General features: G+C 62.9%; 2 protein-coding genes across 8 annotated transcripts in view; both read left to right on the top strand.

Moving 5' to 3' along the window:
- CC2D1A (coiled-coil and C2 domain containing 1A) overlaps positions 1 to 12,907 on the top strand; it is a 13,512-nt gene extending 605 nt beyond the window's left edge. For 4 of the 7 annotated variants that reach the window (XM_085321177.1, XM_085321176.1, XM_085321174.1 and 1 more), the window contains exons 2-30: positions 242 to 320; positions 892 to 1,027; positions 1,300 to 1,409; positions 1,584 to 1,649; positions 1,976 to 2,113; positions 2,984 to 3,299; positions 3,386 to 3,510; positions 3,716 to 3,788; positions 4,147 to 4,245; positions 4,346 to 4,476; positions 4,591 to 4,663; positions 4,838 to 4,968; positions 5,139 to 5,289; positions 5,819 to 5,991; positions 6,411 to 6,533; positions 7,116 to 7,174; positions 7,944 to 8,060; positions 8,146 to 8,219; positions 8,666 to 8,724; positions 8,806 to 8,857; positions 9,157 to 9,256; positions 9,736 to 9,826; positions 10,159 to 10,290; positions 10,538 to 10,593; positions 11,665 to 11,731; positions 11,932 to 12,058; positions 12,128 to 12,204; positions 12,304 to 12,351; positions 12,449 to 12,907. In XM_085321177.1, coding sequence (XP_085177303.1) covers positions 267 to 320; positions 892 to 1,027; positions 1,300 to 1,409; positions 1,584 to 1,649; positions 1,976 to 2,113; positions 2,984 to 3,299; positions 3,386 to 3,510; positions 3,716 to 3,788; positions 4,147 to 4,245; positions 4,346 to 4,476; positions 4,591 to 4,663; positions 4,838 to 4,968; positions 5,139 to 5,289; positions 5,819 to 5,991; positions 6,411 to 6,533; positions 7,116 to 7,174; positions 7,944 to 8,060; positions 8,146 to 8,219; positions 8,666 to 8,724; positions 8,806 to 8,857; positions 9,157 to 9,256; positions 9,736 to 9,826; positions 10,159 to 10,290; positions 10,538 to 10,593; positions 11,665 to 11,731; positions 11,932 to 12,058; positions 12,128 to 12,204; positions 12,304 to 12,351; positions 12,449 to 12,469 — 2,979 coding nt within the window. In that variant the 5' untranslated portion in view covers positions 242 to 266 and the 3' untranslated portion in view covers positions 12,470 to 12,907. Of the gene's footprint in view, positions 1 to 241; positions 321 to 690; positions 752 to 891; positions 1,028 to 1,299; positions 1,410 to 1,583; positions 1,650 to 1,975; positions 2,114 to 2,983; positions 3,300 to 3,385; positions 3,511 to 3,715; positions 3,789 to 4,146; positions 4,246 to 4,345; positions 4,477 to 4,590; positions 4,664 to 4,837; positions 4,969 to 5,138; positions 5,290 to 5,818; positions 5,992 to 6,410; positions 6,534 to 7,115; positions 7,175 to 7,943; positions 8,061 to 8,145; positions 8,220 to 8,665; positions 8,725 to 8,805; positions 8,858 to 9,156; positions 9,257 to 9,735; positions 9,827 to 10,158; positions 10,291 to 10,537; positions 10,594 to 10,962; positions 11,466 to 11,664; positions 11,732 to 11,931; positions 12,059 to 12,127; positions 12,205 to 12,303; positions 12,352 to 12,448 lie in introns of those variants that run through there. The other 3 variants (XM_085321178.1, XM_085321179.1, XM_085321180.1) reach the window with 3 other exon arrangements.
- A 250-nt stretch (positions 12,908 to 13,157) lies between these two features.
- DCAF15 (DDB1 and CUL4 associated factor 15) overlaps positions 13,158 to 14,199 on the top strand; it is a 5,681-nt gene continuing 4,639 nt past the window's right edge. The window contains exons 1-2 of the mRNA XM_085321182.1: positions 13,158 to 13,247; positions 13,442 to 13,633. Of these exons, the coding sequence (XP_085177308.1) occupies positions 13,158 to 13,247; positions 13,442 to 13,633 (282 nt within the window). The remainder of the gene's footprint in view (positions 13,248 to 13,441; positions 13,634 to 14,199) is intronic.

Raw genomic sequence — 14,199 nt, 5'->3', positions numbered from 1 at the left:
GCAATAGAGGGGCTTTGGGGGGGATAAGTGCCCTGGGTGCCAGGGGGCAACTCTCCAGTGTGCTTGCAGGGGAGGCCCTGTGGTTGTGGGGGGGCTGGCGGGTGAGTAGAGTCACATAAGATGGGGGGCGGGAGGGGCTGAGCCCGAAGGATGGCTGGAAACTGGGTGGGGGGCGAGTCTGTCCCTGGAGCGCGCCGAGGCGCGGGGGACGGCGACTCCGTCACGCGCCGCTTCCCTCCAGCTCCGTCTGAAGGAGGAAAGGAGAAATGAGCCAAGCCAGGAGGCCGCCGAGCCGCGGCGGCACTGCCGCCGGCAGGCAGGTGCGTTCGGGGCTCCCCTCCCCGCCCCCCTCCTCGGTGTGCGCCGGGCCCTGGCGCTGACGCAGGGCGCGCGCCTGCGGCCGCGCTTCCGCCTGCGCGGGAGGGAAAGGTCGCGGAAAGATCCTTTCAACAACCAGAGGGAAACCTGAGGCCTCCCGGCCACACCTTCCGCGCAGGGAAGCTTGGGCGAGCCTTACGCAAGACTCGGATCCARGGAGCCGCGGTGTCCTGCAGGACTCTGCTTAAACCGGGCAGTTCTTCCATTAAGCGGGTGCCGGCTGCGGCTTCCTCGTGTGCAGCTTCCRTAGAGATGCCGGTTGTTCCAGGCACGGGGCTCTGCCCTGAATCCGCTGGGAGAACGGATCTTGCCCGTATCCTYGTCACTCGTTTTGGGGGATTTGTTCTAGGGTGCAGCAGGCCGATCCCAAATGGTGGGCGATCCCAAATGGTGGGCTGCATCACGTCCGATCCCTGAGGATCCGGGCTGATCCTGCCCTTCCTGCGGGCTAGCCGGGCATCGCCGCCGCCTTTGCCAGGATTCSTCGAGGCAGCTGCTTTTTCTCCCCTACAGATGCCTTTGCTGATGGACTTCTCTCCGGAGGCGATGATGGCAAACGACGCCGGAGATGACGCAGCCGAGCTGGAGGCCGAGCTACTGGCTATTGTGGGAGGCCAGCCTGATCCAGAAGGAAAACCCAAGGGGAAAAGTAAGTGGCGCAGCCTCCCGGGAAGAATATATCCGCCCAGGGGGGCCCATCTGCTGTGAATTTCTCTGGGTGGTTAATGATGTGCCGCCTGGAAAACAACCCATGGTGGTTTGTTTCCTGCCTGATGAGTTCGTGGGTCCCTCCGGGCTGGACTTGGTGCCCTGCCTGGCTTTCCGGATTGGCTTTCCTCGGCTTTCTGGACACGGACCTAAGCTGTGGTAGGAAACGGTTGCGAGACCCAAACATCAGATGAGCTGCTTCTCCCTCTCCAGCGCCCTTGCCGATGGAAGCAATCGAGAGGATGGCTGCTCTCTGCATGAAAGACCTGGATGAAGAGGAGCGAGACGACGAGGAAGATCTGGAAGACGAAGATGACCTCTTGGTATAAAGGGATCTGGGTGCTGTGGGAGGCCTGGTGGCTTGTCTGCTGCCCATTGGTGTACCGCACGGGATCTAGGAGGCGTTTGGGGAGAGCATGTATTTTCTCCAAAAGGAGATTTTTGGCCCTGGTTTACCGTTCTAATGTATTTAACGGAATTCCTGTTGTTGGCTCTAGGCGGAGCTCCAGGAAGTACTTGGCGAAGGGGAAGAGAGCGCAGATGCCCCGGTACCAGCTGCAAAGGTAGGAAACTTGTCTTGGAAACTCGTCTTTCCGCTTTGCTTCCTCTGCTGCTCCTGGTGTAGGAGCACTTCTGTGTCCACAGCGTCATCTGTTGGATCCCTCTGACAAGTAAACGCGACTCTGTCGCATAAAAGCTTCATGGAAAACAGGGAGATGGAGATCAGAAAATGCAGCTGTGCTCGACCTGTTTTGACCCGAGCTTGTAAAAAAGCAAAGGGCCGGACAGCTGCGTCCGCTCCGAGACGCGGATCCGAGCGGATGTCGGCCGAATCCGCCGTCGCTGTCGTCTCGCCGAGGGCGCTCAGCACGCCTCTGGGCTCCCGCAGGTGGGCGAAACGCCTCGCGAGTGCAGCAGCACCGAGTCCACGCTGGCCGAGAGGGTGGACATGTACAAAACGGCCATCGCCAACGCCAAGCAGGCTGGAGACTGCTCCAAGGTGCGCCGCTACGAGAGGGGCCTCAAGGTGAGCCTGGAACGGCGCGCTAGAACCCGCGGGGGCGGGGGAGAAGTCTTTTTCACTTAATCTGTAATTAAGTGAAACCCGTTTGATCTTAAATTCAGCACTGAGCAGGGCCAGCGTTCCCACGCTCCAGGATTTTGTGCTTACATCTGCGCTAACGCCCGTTTTCCCCACGGTGGTGAGCGCTTTTATCTCCCACTGCTTCAAGCAGAAGCAGAATTTACTCCCACTTCTTAGAAAATCAGGTTGTTCTAATTTCGGTGCCTAATTGTGGGCAATAACGTAACCTGAAGAACGAGTGGATGCTGCAGTAAGTGCTGTAACGATCTCCGAGACCGCGTTGTGCACAGAGGTCTCTGGYGCAGCCCTGTGAAGAGCCTGAGGGCTTTTGTTTTTGTTTTTGAGCACCAACCTGTTTTTCTTTCTTTTCTTCTGGCCAATTTCTGATTTGTTCAAGTCTTTCTGCCACGTTAAAGCGTGTTGTCGAGGGCAGACCTTCCTCTTTCGCTTGGATTTGTGTCTGCTAGCAGAACGCCGCAGTGCGCGGAGCGTGTCGGCTGGGCTGTCACGCAGGCTAGGGGAGCGCGGCACTGCTCTTCCAGAGCAGGTACCCGGCTTGAGGTGCTCTCCGTTCTCRGGAAATATGGGAAAATGAAGGACTTGCGGAGTTAGGGAATGGCTTCCCAACCAGTGAGCCCCTTTGCTGTGTTTCAGGCCATGGTTGGCTGTTGTTTTTGAGCAGATACCGTGTTTTTCCCACCTCAGGAGGCTTTGCCACAGTCCCGACACGTTCTGAAGTTTCTCTTTTTGTAGCCAGGATGGAGGAAGGTCAGGAGCTGGTGACGATTTTCCTCGTGTGCACGTTCTTTCCAGACCCTAGAGAACATGCTGACCTCTGTGARGAAGGGAAAGAAGATCGCCGAGGAGGAAATCCCGCCGCCGGTGGCTCTGGGGAAGAGCGTGAGCTCCCAGCAGCCCTCCCCTTCGGCAGCAGCGTCGCCCCTTCCCAGCTCCACGCCTGCAGCAAGCCCGGACTCGCCGCCGCCTCCTGCGCAGCCGCCTCTTGTCTCTCCCCCCAAGCCCCTACCCAAGYCACAGCCGCCTCCTGTTCTCCCAAAGCCTCAGGTCTCGCCTGGYCCTGCTTTGCCCGTCGGCTCTCCAGAGAAAAAAACGGTTTCTCCCTTTTCAGGTGAGGCCTTGGCTTGCTGCGTCCTGCTGCTGAGGGGGGAGGAAACTCGCCCCCAAGTCCAGCGACTCCCCTCTCTGCCTCCCCAGGGCCCGGCCCAGCCGGCACCGCGGCCCTGCTGCAGGGCCGGCAGCGGGATTACAAGCTGGCAGCCCTGCGTGCGAAGCAGCAGGGAGACGTGGAGATGGCCACGAAATACTACCGCGTCGCAAAGGTGTGTGGTGCGTCTCTGGGCAGCTGGGAAGGCCTGAATTTCTGCTCCCTGTGAAATACTAAGCAAACTGCTCCCTTTCTTGCTTTCTGTAGTAAAACAAGGGTGAATCTGGCTGGCAGGAGCTGCCTGCGAAATTTGTAATGAAACGTTTATTTAAAAAATAAAGAAAAGCGAGAATCCTGATCTTTCTCTGGTGCTTTTCCAGAGCTTTGACTCCCTGTTAGAAGCTTTGGGGAAGGGCCATCCGGTGGATCCGAGCAGCGTGCCCCCTCCTCCCGGTAAGAAGGGAAGTGCCACCAAAGAGCTGCGAGGAGCCTCCGCTCCGAGCCRGCGGTGCCGCGAAGGAGCCGCTTCRTCTGGCCGGGATCTGCCCTGGCTGGAAGGACCRACGCTTTCGCTGGGGACCTTTCTGGAAGGGGGTGGGGGGTTCCCGGGTCCAGCTCCCTGCTTGGCTTTGGCCTTCCGGTGCTCCGTTTCCGAGTTTGGAAGGAGCCCGCGAACAGCGAGGGCGTTGCCACCACTGGCCTCTTTCCGAAGGGCCGCTCGTGCGCGGCGGGGGGACGCGCCGACAGACCTGTTCCCTAGGGAATACCTCACCCCTTGTTTGCAGACTGATCGATTCCTTCCGTTCCCCAGACCAGCTGCCCAAGGAGCTGCTGTCGCCCGGCCAGCAGCAGTCTGCCGCGCCAACGCCAGTGGTCGCACCTGAAGCGAAGCCGGCCTCTCCCGCAGCAGGTACGATCCGGGGGGGGCTACGCCGCTTCTCGAACCGCCCTCTGCGGAAAGAGAAGTTAGAGACAAAACTGAACCGTTTCTCCCGGTTTCCCTGGAACAGACGTTCCTCCTGCCCCTCGGGACACGCTGGAAGCTCTGCAGCAGAGAATGGAGAGGTACAAAACGGCAGCGGCGCAGGCCAAGAGCAAAGGGGACGATCGCAAGGCCAGGATGCACGAGCGCATCGTGAAGGTGAGGGCGCCGCGTGCTCCCAGTGCCTGGCCCGCGCCCGTTTCCTTCGGCAGGGTGCTGCCGGCGTGCATGGCATGAGAACGGCCGTTCTCAGGCTCCAGTTTTCTCTTTCAGCAATACCAAGACGCCATCCGGGCTCACAAAGCAGGGAAAACAGTGGATTTCTCRGAGCTGCCCGTTCCACCAGGTATTTTCCCAGGCCGCAGCTCACCTGGAATGGCAGCAGGTGTTTTTTGGGTCATTAAAAAAAAAAAAAAATTCATGTGTCAGAGAGGAAGATTCAATCCAAAATTCAGCCTGGACTAAGTGTTCCGGACACCAACTGTCTTCCCCGTTTTCATCTCGCTTTCCCCTTTGCCAGGCTTCCAGCCCATCCAGGGCATGGAGACACCGTCTGGAGACCAAAGCATCGCAGGAGTGCTGGAGACTGCCATGAAACTGGCCAACCAGGAGGTCCAAGAGAATGAGGAGGAGGCCGAGGAGACAAAGAAGGTTGGGTTTTGTGGGCTGGGGACCCTCCATTGCCATAGAAAGAAAAAATGGGGACGGCAGAGGGCTCCGGAGAGGTTTTCCACCCGCACCGTGTCCGCTGGGTGCAGGTTACCCTCTTCTTTCTCTCTGCAGCCTCCTCTGACATCTTCTCTGCCTGTTTTTGGCTGCAGCCTGCTCCCCGCCCCGCTCCGACGAGAGCAGCCACCTCTTCCCAGCCCAAGCAGCAGCCTCAGCAGCCCCCACGAGCATCCTCGGCGGGCGCCCCCTCGGCAGCAAATTCCGCGGGAGTGGCTAAACCAGCCCCCAAGGGCACCACGAAAGGTACCCGGCTCGAATTCCTGCTTTGTCCTTGGAGAGGCTGGAGCTGCTGGGATGCTCCAAGCACGTTCAGGGCTCTGAATGGGGTGTGGAAATGCGGCCTCTGGGCAGGCAGCGAGAGCGCAGGGGTGACTTAACCGAGGAGAAGGAACTGAGGGACGTGCGAGAACAGCCCTCGAAGGAGCCCTTTGGAGAGGGAGGGATTGGGCAGGAAATCCTAAGATGAAGACAAGTGCTGTGGATAATTTTCCCAGGGAAGTTGGACTCTCYATTACTGGAGCTTTGGAGGACAGCATGTGCCAACGTCTGGCTGTGTTTTAACGAGCTGATCCCCGCCTCAGGCCAGCGGGAGCCCGTGTCACCGCCCAGAGGCCCTCAGCCTGGGACAGGCTGTGGAAAACAGCCCATGCAGGGAACCAGGAGCCCTCGGGGCTCGTCCGATCGTTTTAAGAATCCCTGCGTTTAATAGGGGCTGTTCCGAGCTTTCCCTGGGCTGCTTGGGGTACTCCTGTGTTTTCCCTGTCTCTTGTAGCCCAGCAGCAGCTGGCCTTCCTGGAAGGCAGGAAAAAGCAACTGATGCAGGCCGCGCTCCGAGCCAAGCAGAAGAACGACATCGAGGGGGCGAAGCTGTTCCTGCGCCAGGCCAAAGGGCTCGACCCCATGATAGAGGCGTCGCAGAACGGCCTTCCCGTGGACATAACCAAGGTCAGGTGGTTCCCGCGGCACCGGCGGGATTGGGACTCCGAGTCCTCGGGTTTGGGACTCGTTGKGCCCCTAACTGCCGCATCCGTGCCGTTCCCGAGACCGATCACCGATGCTCCCGGGTCGCTTCCGAGCCGTGGCCCTGTGYGCGGCGGCCTGGGCTCTCGAGGGCTCGGTGTGGAGCCCCTAATCGGGAACGTGGCGTCGCGGGGTTGCGGCTGAGCCGCCGCTCCCCTCGCGCCGGGCTTGGAAGCGCTGACGTCTCCGCCAGCGCTAGGAGAGCTCCGGCGCCCGCTCGCTGTGGGGTGCTGGATAAATTATTTCCTCTTTGGGTGCCTGTTTCTCACGTCGCGCGATGCGGGTAGGCGAGAAGCTCTCCTCTCGTCACTGCGGATGGATCCAAGGCCTTTCTTCCCTTCCAGGTCCCTGAAGCCCCGGTGAACAAGGAGGACTTCGTGCTGGTGCAGCGTCGGGGGGTTAACATCTCCCCGGAGGCTGCCAGCCAGTACCTGGAGCTAATGAAGCTGATCAGGCAGCAGCACGAGGTAGAGGGCGCGGGGTAGCCGAGGGCGACTGTGCAGGGGTTCCTGGGCTCGCCCTCTGCGTTATTCCCCTCTCTGGAGCGGGGCCTTGGGAGACCAAAGGATTTGCAGCTGGAAAATAGGCTGCTTTGGGGCAAAACTGGGGAGAGATCGAGACCCACAGCAGCAGGGCATGATGTGGGGGCTGTGTGAAGCGTGGTGCCTCGGGGTGACAGAGGGGAGGCTGGTGGGCTCCTCATCGTCCTGCACGAGGAAGGAAGGGCAGCAAGGAGGCAGGAAGCGGGCGGCTTCCCTTGCAAAGGGTGAGAAATTGCAGCTTTAAACTCAGCCTAAGGAAGATTAGGCATGAAGAAGGGTTTTCTGATGGAAAAGAAAAAGTAGCTCGAGGCTGGTGTAAATTGCTTGGGAAAGTGAAAATCTGAGAATCGCTCATACGAACACGTCCGGAGCCGGGTCAGGGCGACGCTGTGTTAGGGCTGCAGAGGGGCAAGTGGCACCGAGGAGCTCTTACGGCTCCGYGAAAAGGCTGCGAGGGCCGGGAAGGCGATGGCGTAACCGTCCCCCTTTCTGCTTCCCTCATCGCAGATGTGCGTGAATTACTCCAAGCAGTTCACTCACCTGGGGAACATCGCGGAGACGACCAAGTGAGTGCGCCAGCGGGAGCGCGCGCCGTCTCTCCTGCCGTCGCCCGCTTTGCGTTTATCCCGCGGCGCTCCTCCCTCCGGCTTCCGTGAGGAAAGCCGTGTGCTTTTCCCTTCCTCAACGGAGCTGCATGGCGTGGCTGCCGGTTCCCTCGGGGGCACCGCAGTGCGTTGCTCCTCTCGGTTGTAACGCAGAGCAGATGGATTAACGACCTGATGGCGTTTCTCCCAAATCTGGGGTCCTGGCTAAGCTCCCCCACGGGTAATTCCGTTCTGGCTGCCTCGAATTCCCACGCAGCCCTGCTGGGAGAGGGTTTCCTGCTGCGTGGGGTAGCTGCAGCCGGGAAAGGGCTGCACTGCTCAGGCAGAGGGTGCAGGGGCTGCTGGTTTTTAGCCRTTGGGATTCAGTTTTAGTTCAGTTTGTCAGGGAGAGATACAAGCTAAAACTTAGCAACCTCTCCTTAGAGTTTCAGCAAGGAAAGAAAGGCCAACGSTACCAGATGCTGTGCCATCTTCTACGCGCTGGTGTCAAGTCTCTCTTGTTTTGCGTTGTCTTCCCGTGGGAATTTCCAAAGCTGTAGTTCGGGCTGTGGCTTTTCCGGATCCCGGTGCTGGTGGGAGGAAGGGATGGCGTCGCCCGCCGCCTGCTGGGGCGGTCTGGGCAGGGAGTGAGGGCAGGATTGCTTCCCGAGCCACGGAAGCCGCCGGGAGAAGGCGTGTGCCATGCCGCRGGGACGCTAACGCCGGGGGCTGCTCCTGCCCTGCCCTCCAGGTTCGAGAAGATGGCTGAGGACTGCAAGCAGAACATGGAGATCCTGAAGCAGGCCCATGCCAGAGGCTTCCCTCTGCCCAAGTACCACTACGAGCAGAGGACCTTCAACATCATCAAGTAGGTTCCCTGACCATGCGCCACTGAGCAGGGTGACGGGAAAGCAGGTTATTCCTAAGAGATTCCTCTGCTTTTTTTCCCTGAGGATCTTCCCYGAACTGAACAGCAACGACATGGTGCTGTCTATAGTGAAGGGCATCAATCTCCCAGCCCCGCCAGGTAAGAGGGGAGCAGGCATCCATCCYCGGAAGGGAGGCAAAAAGAGGGACATTAATGCTGGTCAGCTAAAGCTGCAGAGCTGAGGCCGCCCCGCTCGGTCGCACGCTCGCCCCAGCAGCAGCGTGGGAGCCACGGGCGGCACGCGGCAGCTCTCGGCCGACGTCGCAGCCAAAGATAATGGCTTGGGGTCCTCTTCGTAGCAGTCGTTAACRTGTGTTGCTTTCCCTGGCCGCTCTCGCGTGGGGAGCGGTGAGGACGTGGGTAATGACGGAGCCAGAGCGCCGTTACGCCAAGCGGGCTCCGTAAGCAGAGGAACCGCTGGTGACGGCTCGGGGACAGAGCGGGGGCCCCGAGGGGAGGCAGGAGCCACGTTTTCCACGCTGCTGCGGCCCGTGGCYGGTTGCCTGGGCCGCCTGTGAGGTGTTTCTGGCTTGTCTGTGTTCAAGGTGTGGCTCCCAACGACCTGGATGCCTTTGTGCGCTTCGAGTTCCCCTATCCCAACGCGGTAAGCCCGGGCCCTTCCGCCGCACGCCCTGGGGATGTGCAGGGCAGGCTCGGCATCACCCTCCCTCCTTTGCCTTTGCAGGAGGAAGCTCAAAAGGACAAGACCAACGTGATCAAAAACACGGATTCTCCTGGTRAATGCCTTTCTGGAGAGGTGGGGAGGGTGCTAATAGCCGGGAACTTGTTACCGTGGAGCAGCTGGCATGGGAATGCCTGTGGGTGTTGTTACTCCCCGGGATAAAGGATAAAGCACCTTGGGTTGCCCTGAGCCCACCCGAAGGGGTCCACGCTCGTGGCGTAGCTGCAGAGAGCTTGGAGATCTCCAGTCGGGAATTGTTAGGGCCCCGTGGGGTGCTCGGCGCTGCTCTGCGCCTGGTTGGCGTCGCGCCGGGGGTGGCCTCACACTAACAGGCTGCTCTGAATTCTGTGGCAGAATTCAACGAGCGGTTCAAGCTGTACATTAACCGGGGCCACCGTGGGCTCAAGCGGGTCATCCAGACCAAAGGCATCAAGTTCGAAGTGGCGCACAAAGGGTAAGAGCGCCGGGAGCCAGCGGGAACGGAGCGGCAGCCCCAAACCTCATCCGGACTCCAGCAGCCGAGGGCAACCGGCCCGTTGTCTCCTCGCCAGTGAGCGCCTGAATATCGGGGCGCAGCCTTTGAGGGTGCAAGAAGCACCGGCAGCCGAGCGCTGGCATTAAACGGCTCTGCCACCACGGTCTTGCTGCCCAGCTCGCCTCCCGAAACGGGTCCAGGCTTTGCCGGGAGAATCCGGAGCACGCATTTTTCAGTGCTGCCTGCCRGGGGAGGTCATTTGAACCCCCTTCTCCGTGTCCCTGCTGGGTGCCTGGTGCTGTGACCTGGGCTTTTCCCCCCTCTTAGCGCAGGCTGTTGATCCTTGATGTTTGGGGAAGTTCCTGAGCTAAGCAGCTCCCAGGAGGAAAAAGGAGGAGAGGAGGCCCGAGGTGGGAGCGCTCTGGTTTTACGTGGTCCYGGTCTCCCCTTTCTCCCAGGGGGTTGTTCAAGACGGACCGTGTCATTGGGACGGCCCAGCTGAAGCTCGAGGCCCTGGAGACCGCTTGTGAGGTCCGGGAGATCGTCGAGGTGAGGAGCACGGGGCTGCATTCGCCCGGTGCCGCCCTCTCGCTGCGGGAAGCTCCTGGTGCCGTGTGGAGCCCAGCCCTGGGCTCGCTCCTCGCCYGCGGTGTTGCGGGTCGGCCTCGGCACGGCAAGGCTGCTGCTGYGCTTTGCCCCAGCATGGGCAACAGCTTCCTAAACCGTGCTGAGTTGGCGACGTGCTCCAGAGCCTGGGCCGAGTCCGGGCTTAACTTGGCACACCCAAGACCAGCGTGTGGGGCTCTGACGGCTTCTCTTCCTCTTGCTCCCAGGGCTCCATCTCCAGTTAACTGTTTTCCTCCTCTTTGCTCCGCTCCTAGCTGCTGGATGGCCGCCGCCCCACGGGGGGGAAGCTGGAGGTGATCGTCCGGATACGAGAGCCCCTGAGCTCCCAGCAGCTGGAGACGAGAACGGAGAGGTGGCTGGTTATCAACCCCAGCACCATGCCGCCGGTAAGGGCCGCAGCTCGGCATCCTTCGCCTCCCCGTGGCCGCAGGGGATGGAAGCGGAGGGCCTGAAAGGAGAAGAGCAGCAGCTCCTGGAGGGCGCCGGGTCCCGCTCCGTCCACAGCCCGGACTGAAAGCGCCCCTTTGCGTGGCCTCGGACCCCTCCCCGGTCCTTCAAACGAGCTCGGCGAGCCGCTTCGCGGCCCGTGGATGAAGCAGCAGCATCCTGATTTCTGCTGCCTCCCCCTCACAGGTCGCCGTTCCCAAACCCAGACCGGCGGCTGCCCCGATAAAGGACACAGGCAACAGGTAGGTGCCGCCGGCTCTGCCGTGCCGGAAGCTGCCGGGAGGCGGCTGTCTGGTGCTGGCRGCACGCAGCGGCGCTCGCTGGCCGCCGTGCCGTGCCAGGCTCAATAGCGCCGAATGTCCCCTCGAGGGTTTCTCTCCACCCCGCGATTCCCATGCCCCATGCAATAGGTTATTTCGGGGATCACTGTCATCCCTATGCCACGGTGCCGGGGGGTGGTGGTGGCGGGAATTGAGGCAGGAAGCTGGAAACGTCTCCGGTTGGAGCCTGTAGTAACGGGACGAGTTTGTCGCAGCCGGCTGGGAACAGGGATGTGGATTCTGCCTTGTGGCTGCTGTTTACGGCCTCTTGTCTCTGCAATTCCCTTCCAGAACGTCCATCTGCTCAGTGCTGTAGCAAGGCCAGCTCTGCCCGGATCCTCTCCTCCTCCTCCTCTCCGGCCCCGGGAGCTCTTTTCACGGAGCAGGTTTTCTTCCCGCCGGCAGTGGAAGAGCTTAGGGCCCCCGTGCACTGCGGACTCCCCACTGCCTGGCCCCGGGGAGAGCRGTGCCCGTTTTTGCCCGTGCCGGGAGCAGGCTGGGCCGACGGCAAGGTTTCCTTGCCGGGAAGGATGCCGGAAGCACCGGCTCAGGCCGAGGTGGCCCTGAAAGGGATTAAACGCGCTGAGGCAGGACCCGTAGTTAAGCACGACGGCCCGGCTGTCAGCCAGGAGACCGGGAAGTGCCGACCTCTGGCRCTGGAGGAGGAGGAAGGGCAGGCATAGCGTGCAGGAGAGGAGCGAGGACGAAGGCGGGAGGCAGAGCGGAAGCGAGCCGGAGCCGAGGCCAGCGAGCAGCGTAAAGGGCCGGCGAAGGCTCCGCACGGAGCGGCCTGAGCTGGCAGATGGCGTTCTGGAAGGACGGAGCCCGGCGGTACGTGGCGTTCGTGGGGAGCCCCGGGTGCACGCGAACGGCGCGGGGGAAGCCACGGCGGCCGCAGTCGGGGGCCGCGGCAGGCTGAGCCCGGCATCGGCACTGAGTCCGGAGCGGCTCCCCTTCCCGGGAGCTGACCCGCGGCGGTTTCTCCCTTTGCAGCAAACCTGCCCGTGCGCTGCCCAGTCTCAACCTSCTGGGCTTCGACCGGGAGAAACTGGAGAAGAAGGTGAGCGAGTCCCSGCGGATCGCGCAGCCCTGCTTGGGGCTTCCTGCACCCGGACTCCCGAGCCGTGGGCGCTGGGAGCTGCGGCCGCCTCCCCTCCCGGCAAAGCGGAGATGTGTTGCCTGTTCCGGGAGCGCGGTGGAGCCGGCAGCGGCTCCTCCCAGCCCTTCCGCGCGCCCACGGCCCGCCGCTTTTCCTGGCAGATGCTGGCGTACAAGCAGGCTCACCGGCAGCTCCCCAACGAGGTGCTGGAGCAGTACCAGGACGTGCTCCAGCGGACCCAGTGGCTGCGGGCGCAGCTGCAGCATGGCACGCCGGCCTTCCGGAAAGGTGAGCGCTGTCCCGGAGGTAGCCAGGAGCCATCCGGAGCCGGCGCTGAGCTCCCTTCCCTCTCCCTAGAATACCTGGCCCAGCTGGAGCGCTACCTGCAGCTCTATACGGACACGGCGCGGCGCCTGGGCACTGAGGGCAACCGGGTAAGGCGCCAGGCTTGGAGCCCGCGGGCTTCGGCTCCCGAGGSATCGCGCCGGCAATGGGCCGGCTCGCCCCCAACTGCTCGCTTTTTCCCTCGGCAGGATGCGGCCAAGGAAGCTCTTTACAAGAGGAATTTGGTGGAGAGCGAGGTAAGCGCGGCTCCGAGGGCAGCGGTGCCAGCTCCTTGTCGGAGCTCTGCTTCTCCGTGGCCCGAGCGCCRCTGCCCGTCTCCCTCTTCTCTTCCAGCTGCAGAAGCTGCGCCGATGAGCCGCGTTCCCGCCCGGAGCCGGCCCCGCTGCGACAATCACCCGGCGGCCGGGAGCATCCATCTCCGGCGGGAGGGCCGAGGCGAGGCCCCGCGGGATCAGCGCTGCTATTCCTTCCCCTCCCTGATCCCGCCGCCGCCGCTGCTGCTCCTGGCCCCGCTCCCGCGCTTTGCACGTGTCCCTCGGCGCCGGCGGCCGCTCCGGCACCGCGGGATCCCCCTCGTCCCCTCCCCGGGGCCCTTCCTCCGAACCAAAGCGCCGGCTCCTCCGCTCCCGCTGCTCTAAGTGCCTGGCTCCGGGCTCGGCCCCGGGGCCTCCGGAGGCGGCGCGGACGTGGGACGCCAGAGCCGCCCCCCCCTTGCCCACCCTGCCGGGTTCTTCCGTGCTTTCAGAGACAAATCTATAAAGTTTATAAGAATCCGGGGGTTTTATCGGCAAATCTTCGTTCTCCCTTGGCGCCGGGCCTTATTAAACCTTCCTGCGCTGCTTCGGGGYGTCCCCACGGTGCGAGGACACCCCCGCCGGGGTCTGGGGGGGCCCTGGGGCTCGTGAGGGGGGCACGTTCCCGGGCCCCCAGCGGCCCCCGAAGCCCGTGGCTGTCCCCCAGCAGGTCCCCAGGCTGGTGGCACTGCTCCAGGCTGGAAGTGGTCTTCAATCCCCATGGCTGTCACTTGGTGGAGTCACCAGACATGGGGCCTGGCCCTAGGCTGGTGGCTCTACGTGGCTTGGTGGCTGTCCCCAGGCCAGTGACACAGCCCCAGGCCAGTGGCAGGCCCGAGGTTGGGGTCGCGTCCCTGGCTTAGTGATGGTCCCCCAGGCCTGTGAGGACCCCAGGCTGGTGGTGGCTCCCATCTTGGTGACAGATCCCAAGGCTGGTGGTGGTCCCCAGGCCAGTGGTGGCCCCCATCTTGGTGACACGTCCCCAGCCTGGTGGTGGCCCCCAGGCCGATGGTGTCCCCCATCTTGGTGACAGGTCCCCAGCCTGGTGGTGGTCCCCAGGCCGGTGGTGGCCCCCATCTTGGTGACAGATCCCCAGGTTGGTGGTGGTCCCCAGGCCTGTGAGGACCCCAGGCCGGTGGTGTCCCCCATCTTGGTGACAGATCCCCAGGCTGGTGGTGGTCCCCAGGCCTGTGAGGACCCCAGGCCGGTGGTGGCCCCCATCTTGGTGACACGTCCCCAGCCTGGTGGTGGTCCCCAGGCCGGTGGTGGCCCCCATCTTGGTGACAAGTCCCCAGCCTGGTGGTGGTCCCCAGGCCTGTGAGGACCCCAGGCTGATGGTGTCCCCCATCTTGGTGACAGGTCCCCAGGCCGGGGCCTGTTCTCGGCCCGGTGGCGGTTGCCCCGGCAACGGCCCCTCCGTCGCCCTGGCAACGGCTCACGCCAGGCCCCGCGGGGCTCCCGCGGCCCCGCCCACCCCCCCGGGGCCGGGCCCCGCTGGTGCCTCTTCTCCATGGCAACCACCCAAGTGCGGACGGACGGGGGCGTTGTCCAATCACAGCACGCGCCCTGGCGAGGCCGTGGGCAGGGCGCCGCCCTCTGATTGGCTGTTCCCCCGCGCCGGGGCGGGGCGCCGCGGAGAGCGACAGCGGCGACAGACCAATCGAAAGGGGGTCGTCTGCCTCGCGCCGCAGCGCCCCCCAATGAGACGCGGGGGCCGCGGGGTTCCGACCAATGGTCGCGCGGCGTGGGCGGGCCGTCAGTGGCGGGACGCGTCTCTCCGGAAGCGGAGGG

The sequence above is a fragment of the Rhea americana genome, unplaced genomic scaffold (assembly GCF_003343005.1).
Source record: "Rhea americana isolate MKP2758 unplaced genomic scaffold, rheAme1 scaffold_681, whole genome shotgun sequence".
NCBI lineage: Eukaryota > Metazoa > Chordata > Aves > Rheiformes > Rheidae > Rhea > Rhea americana.
This window is presented reverse-complemented; position numbering and strand designations above follow the sequence as displayed.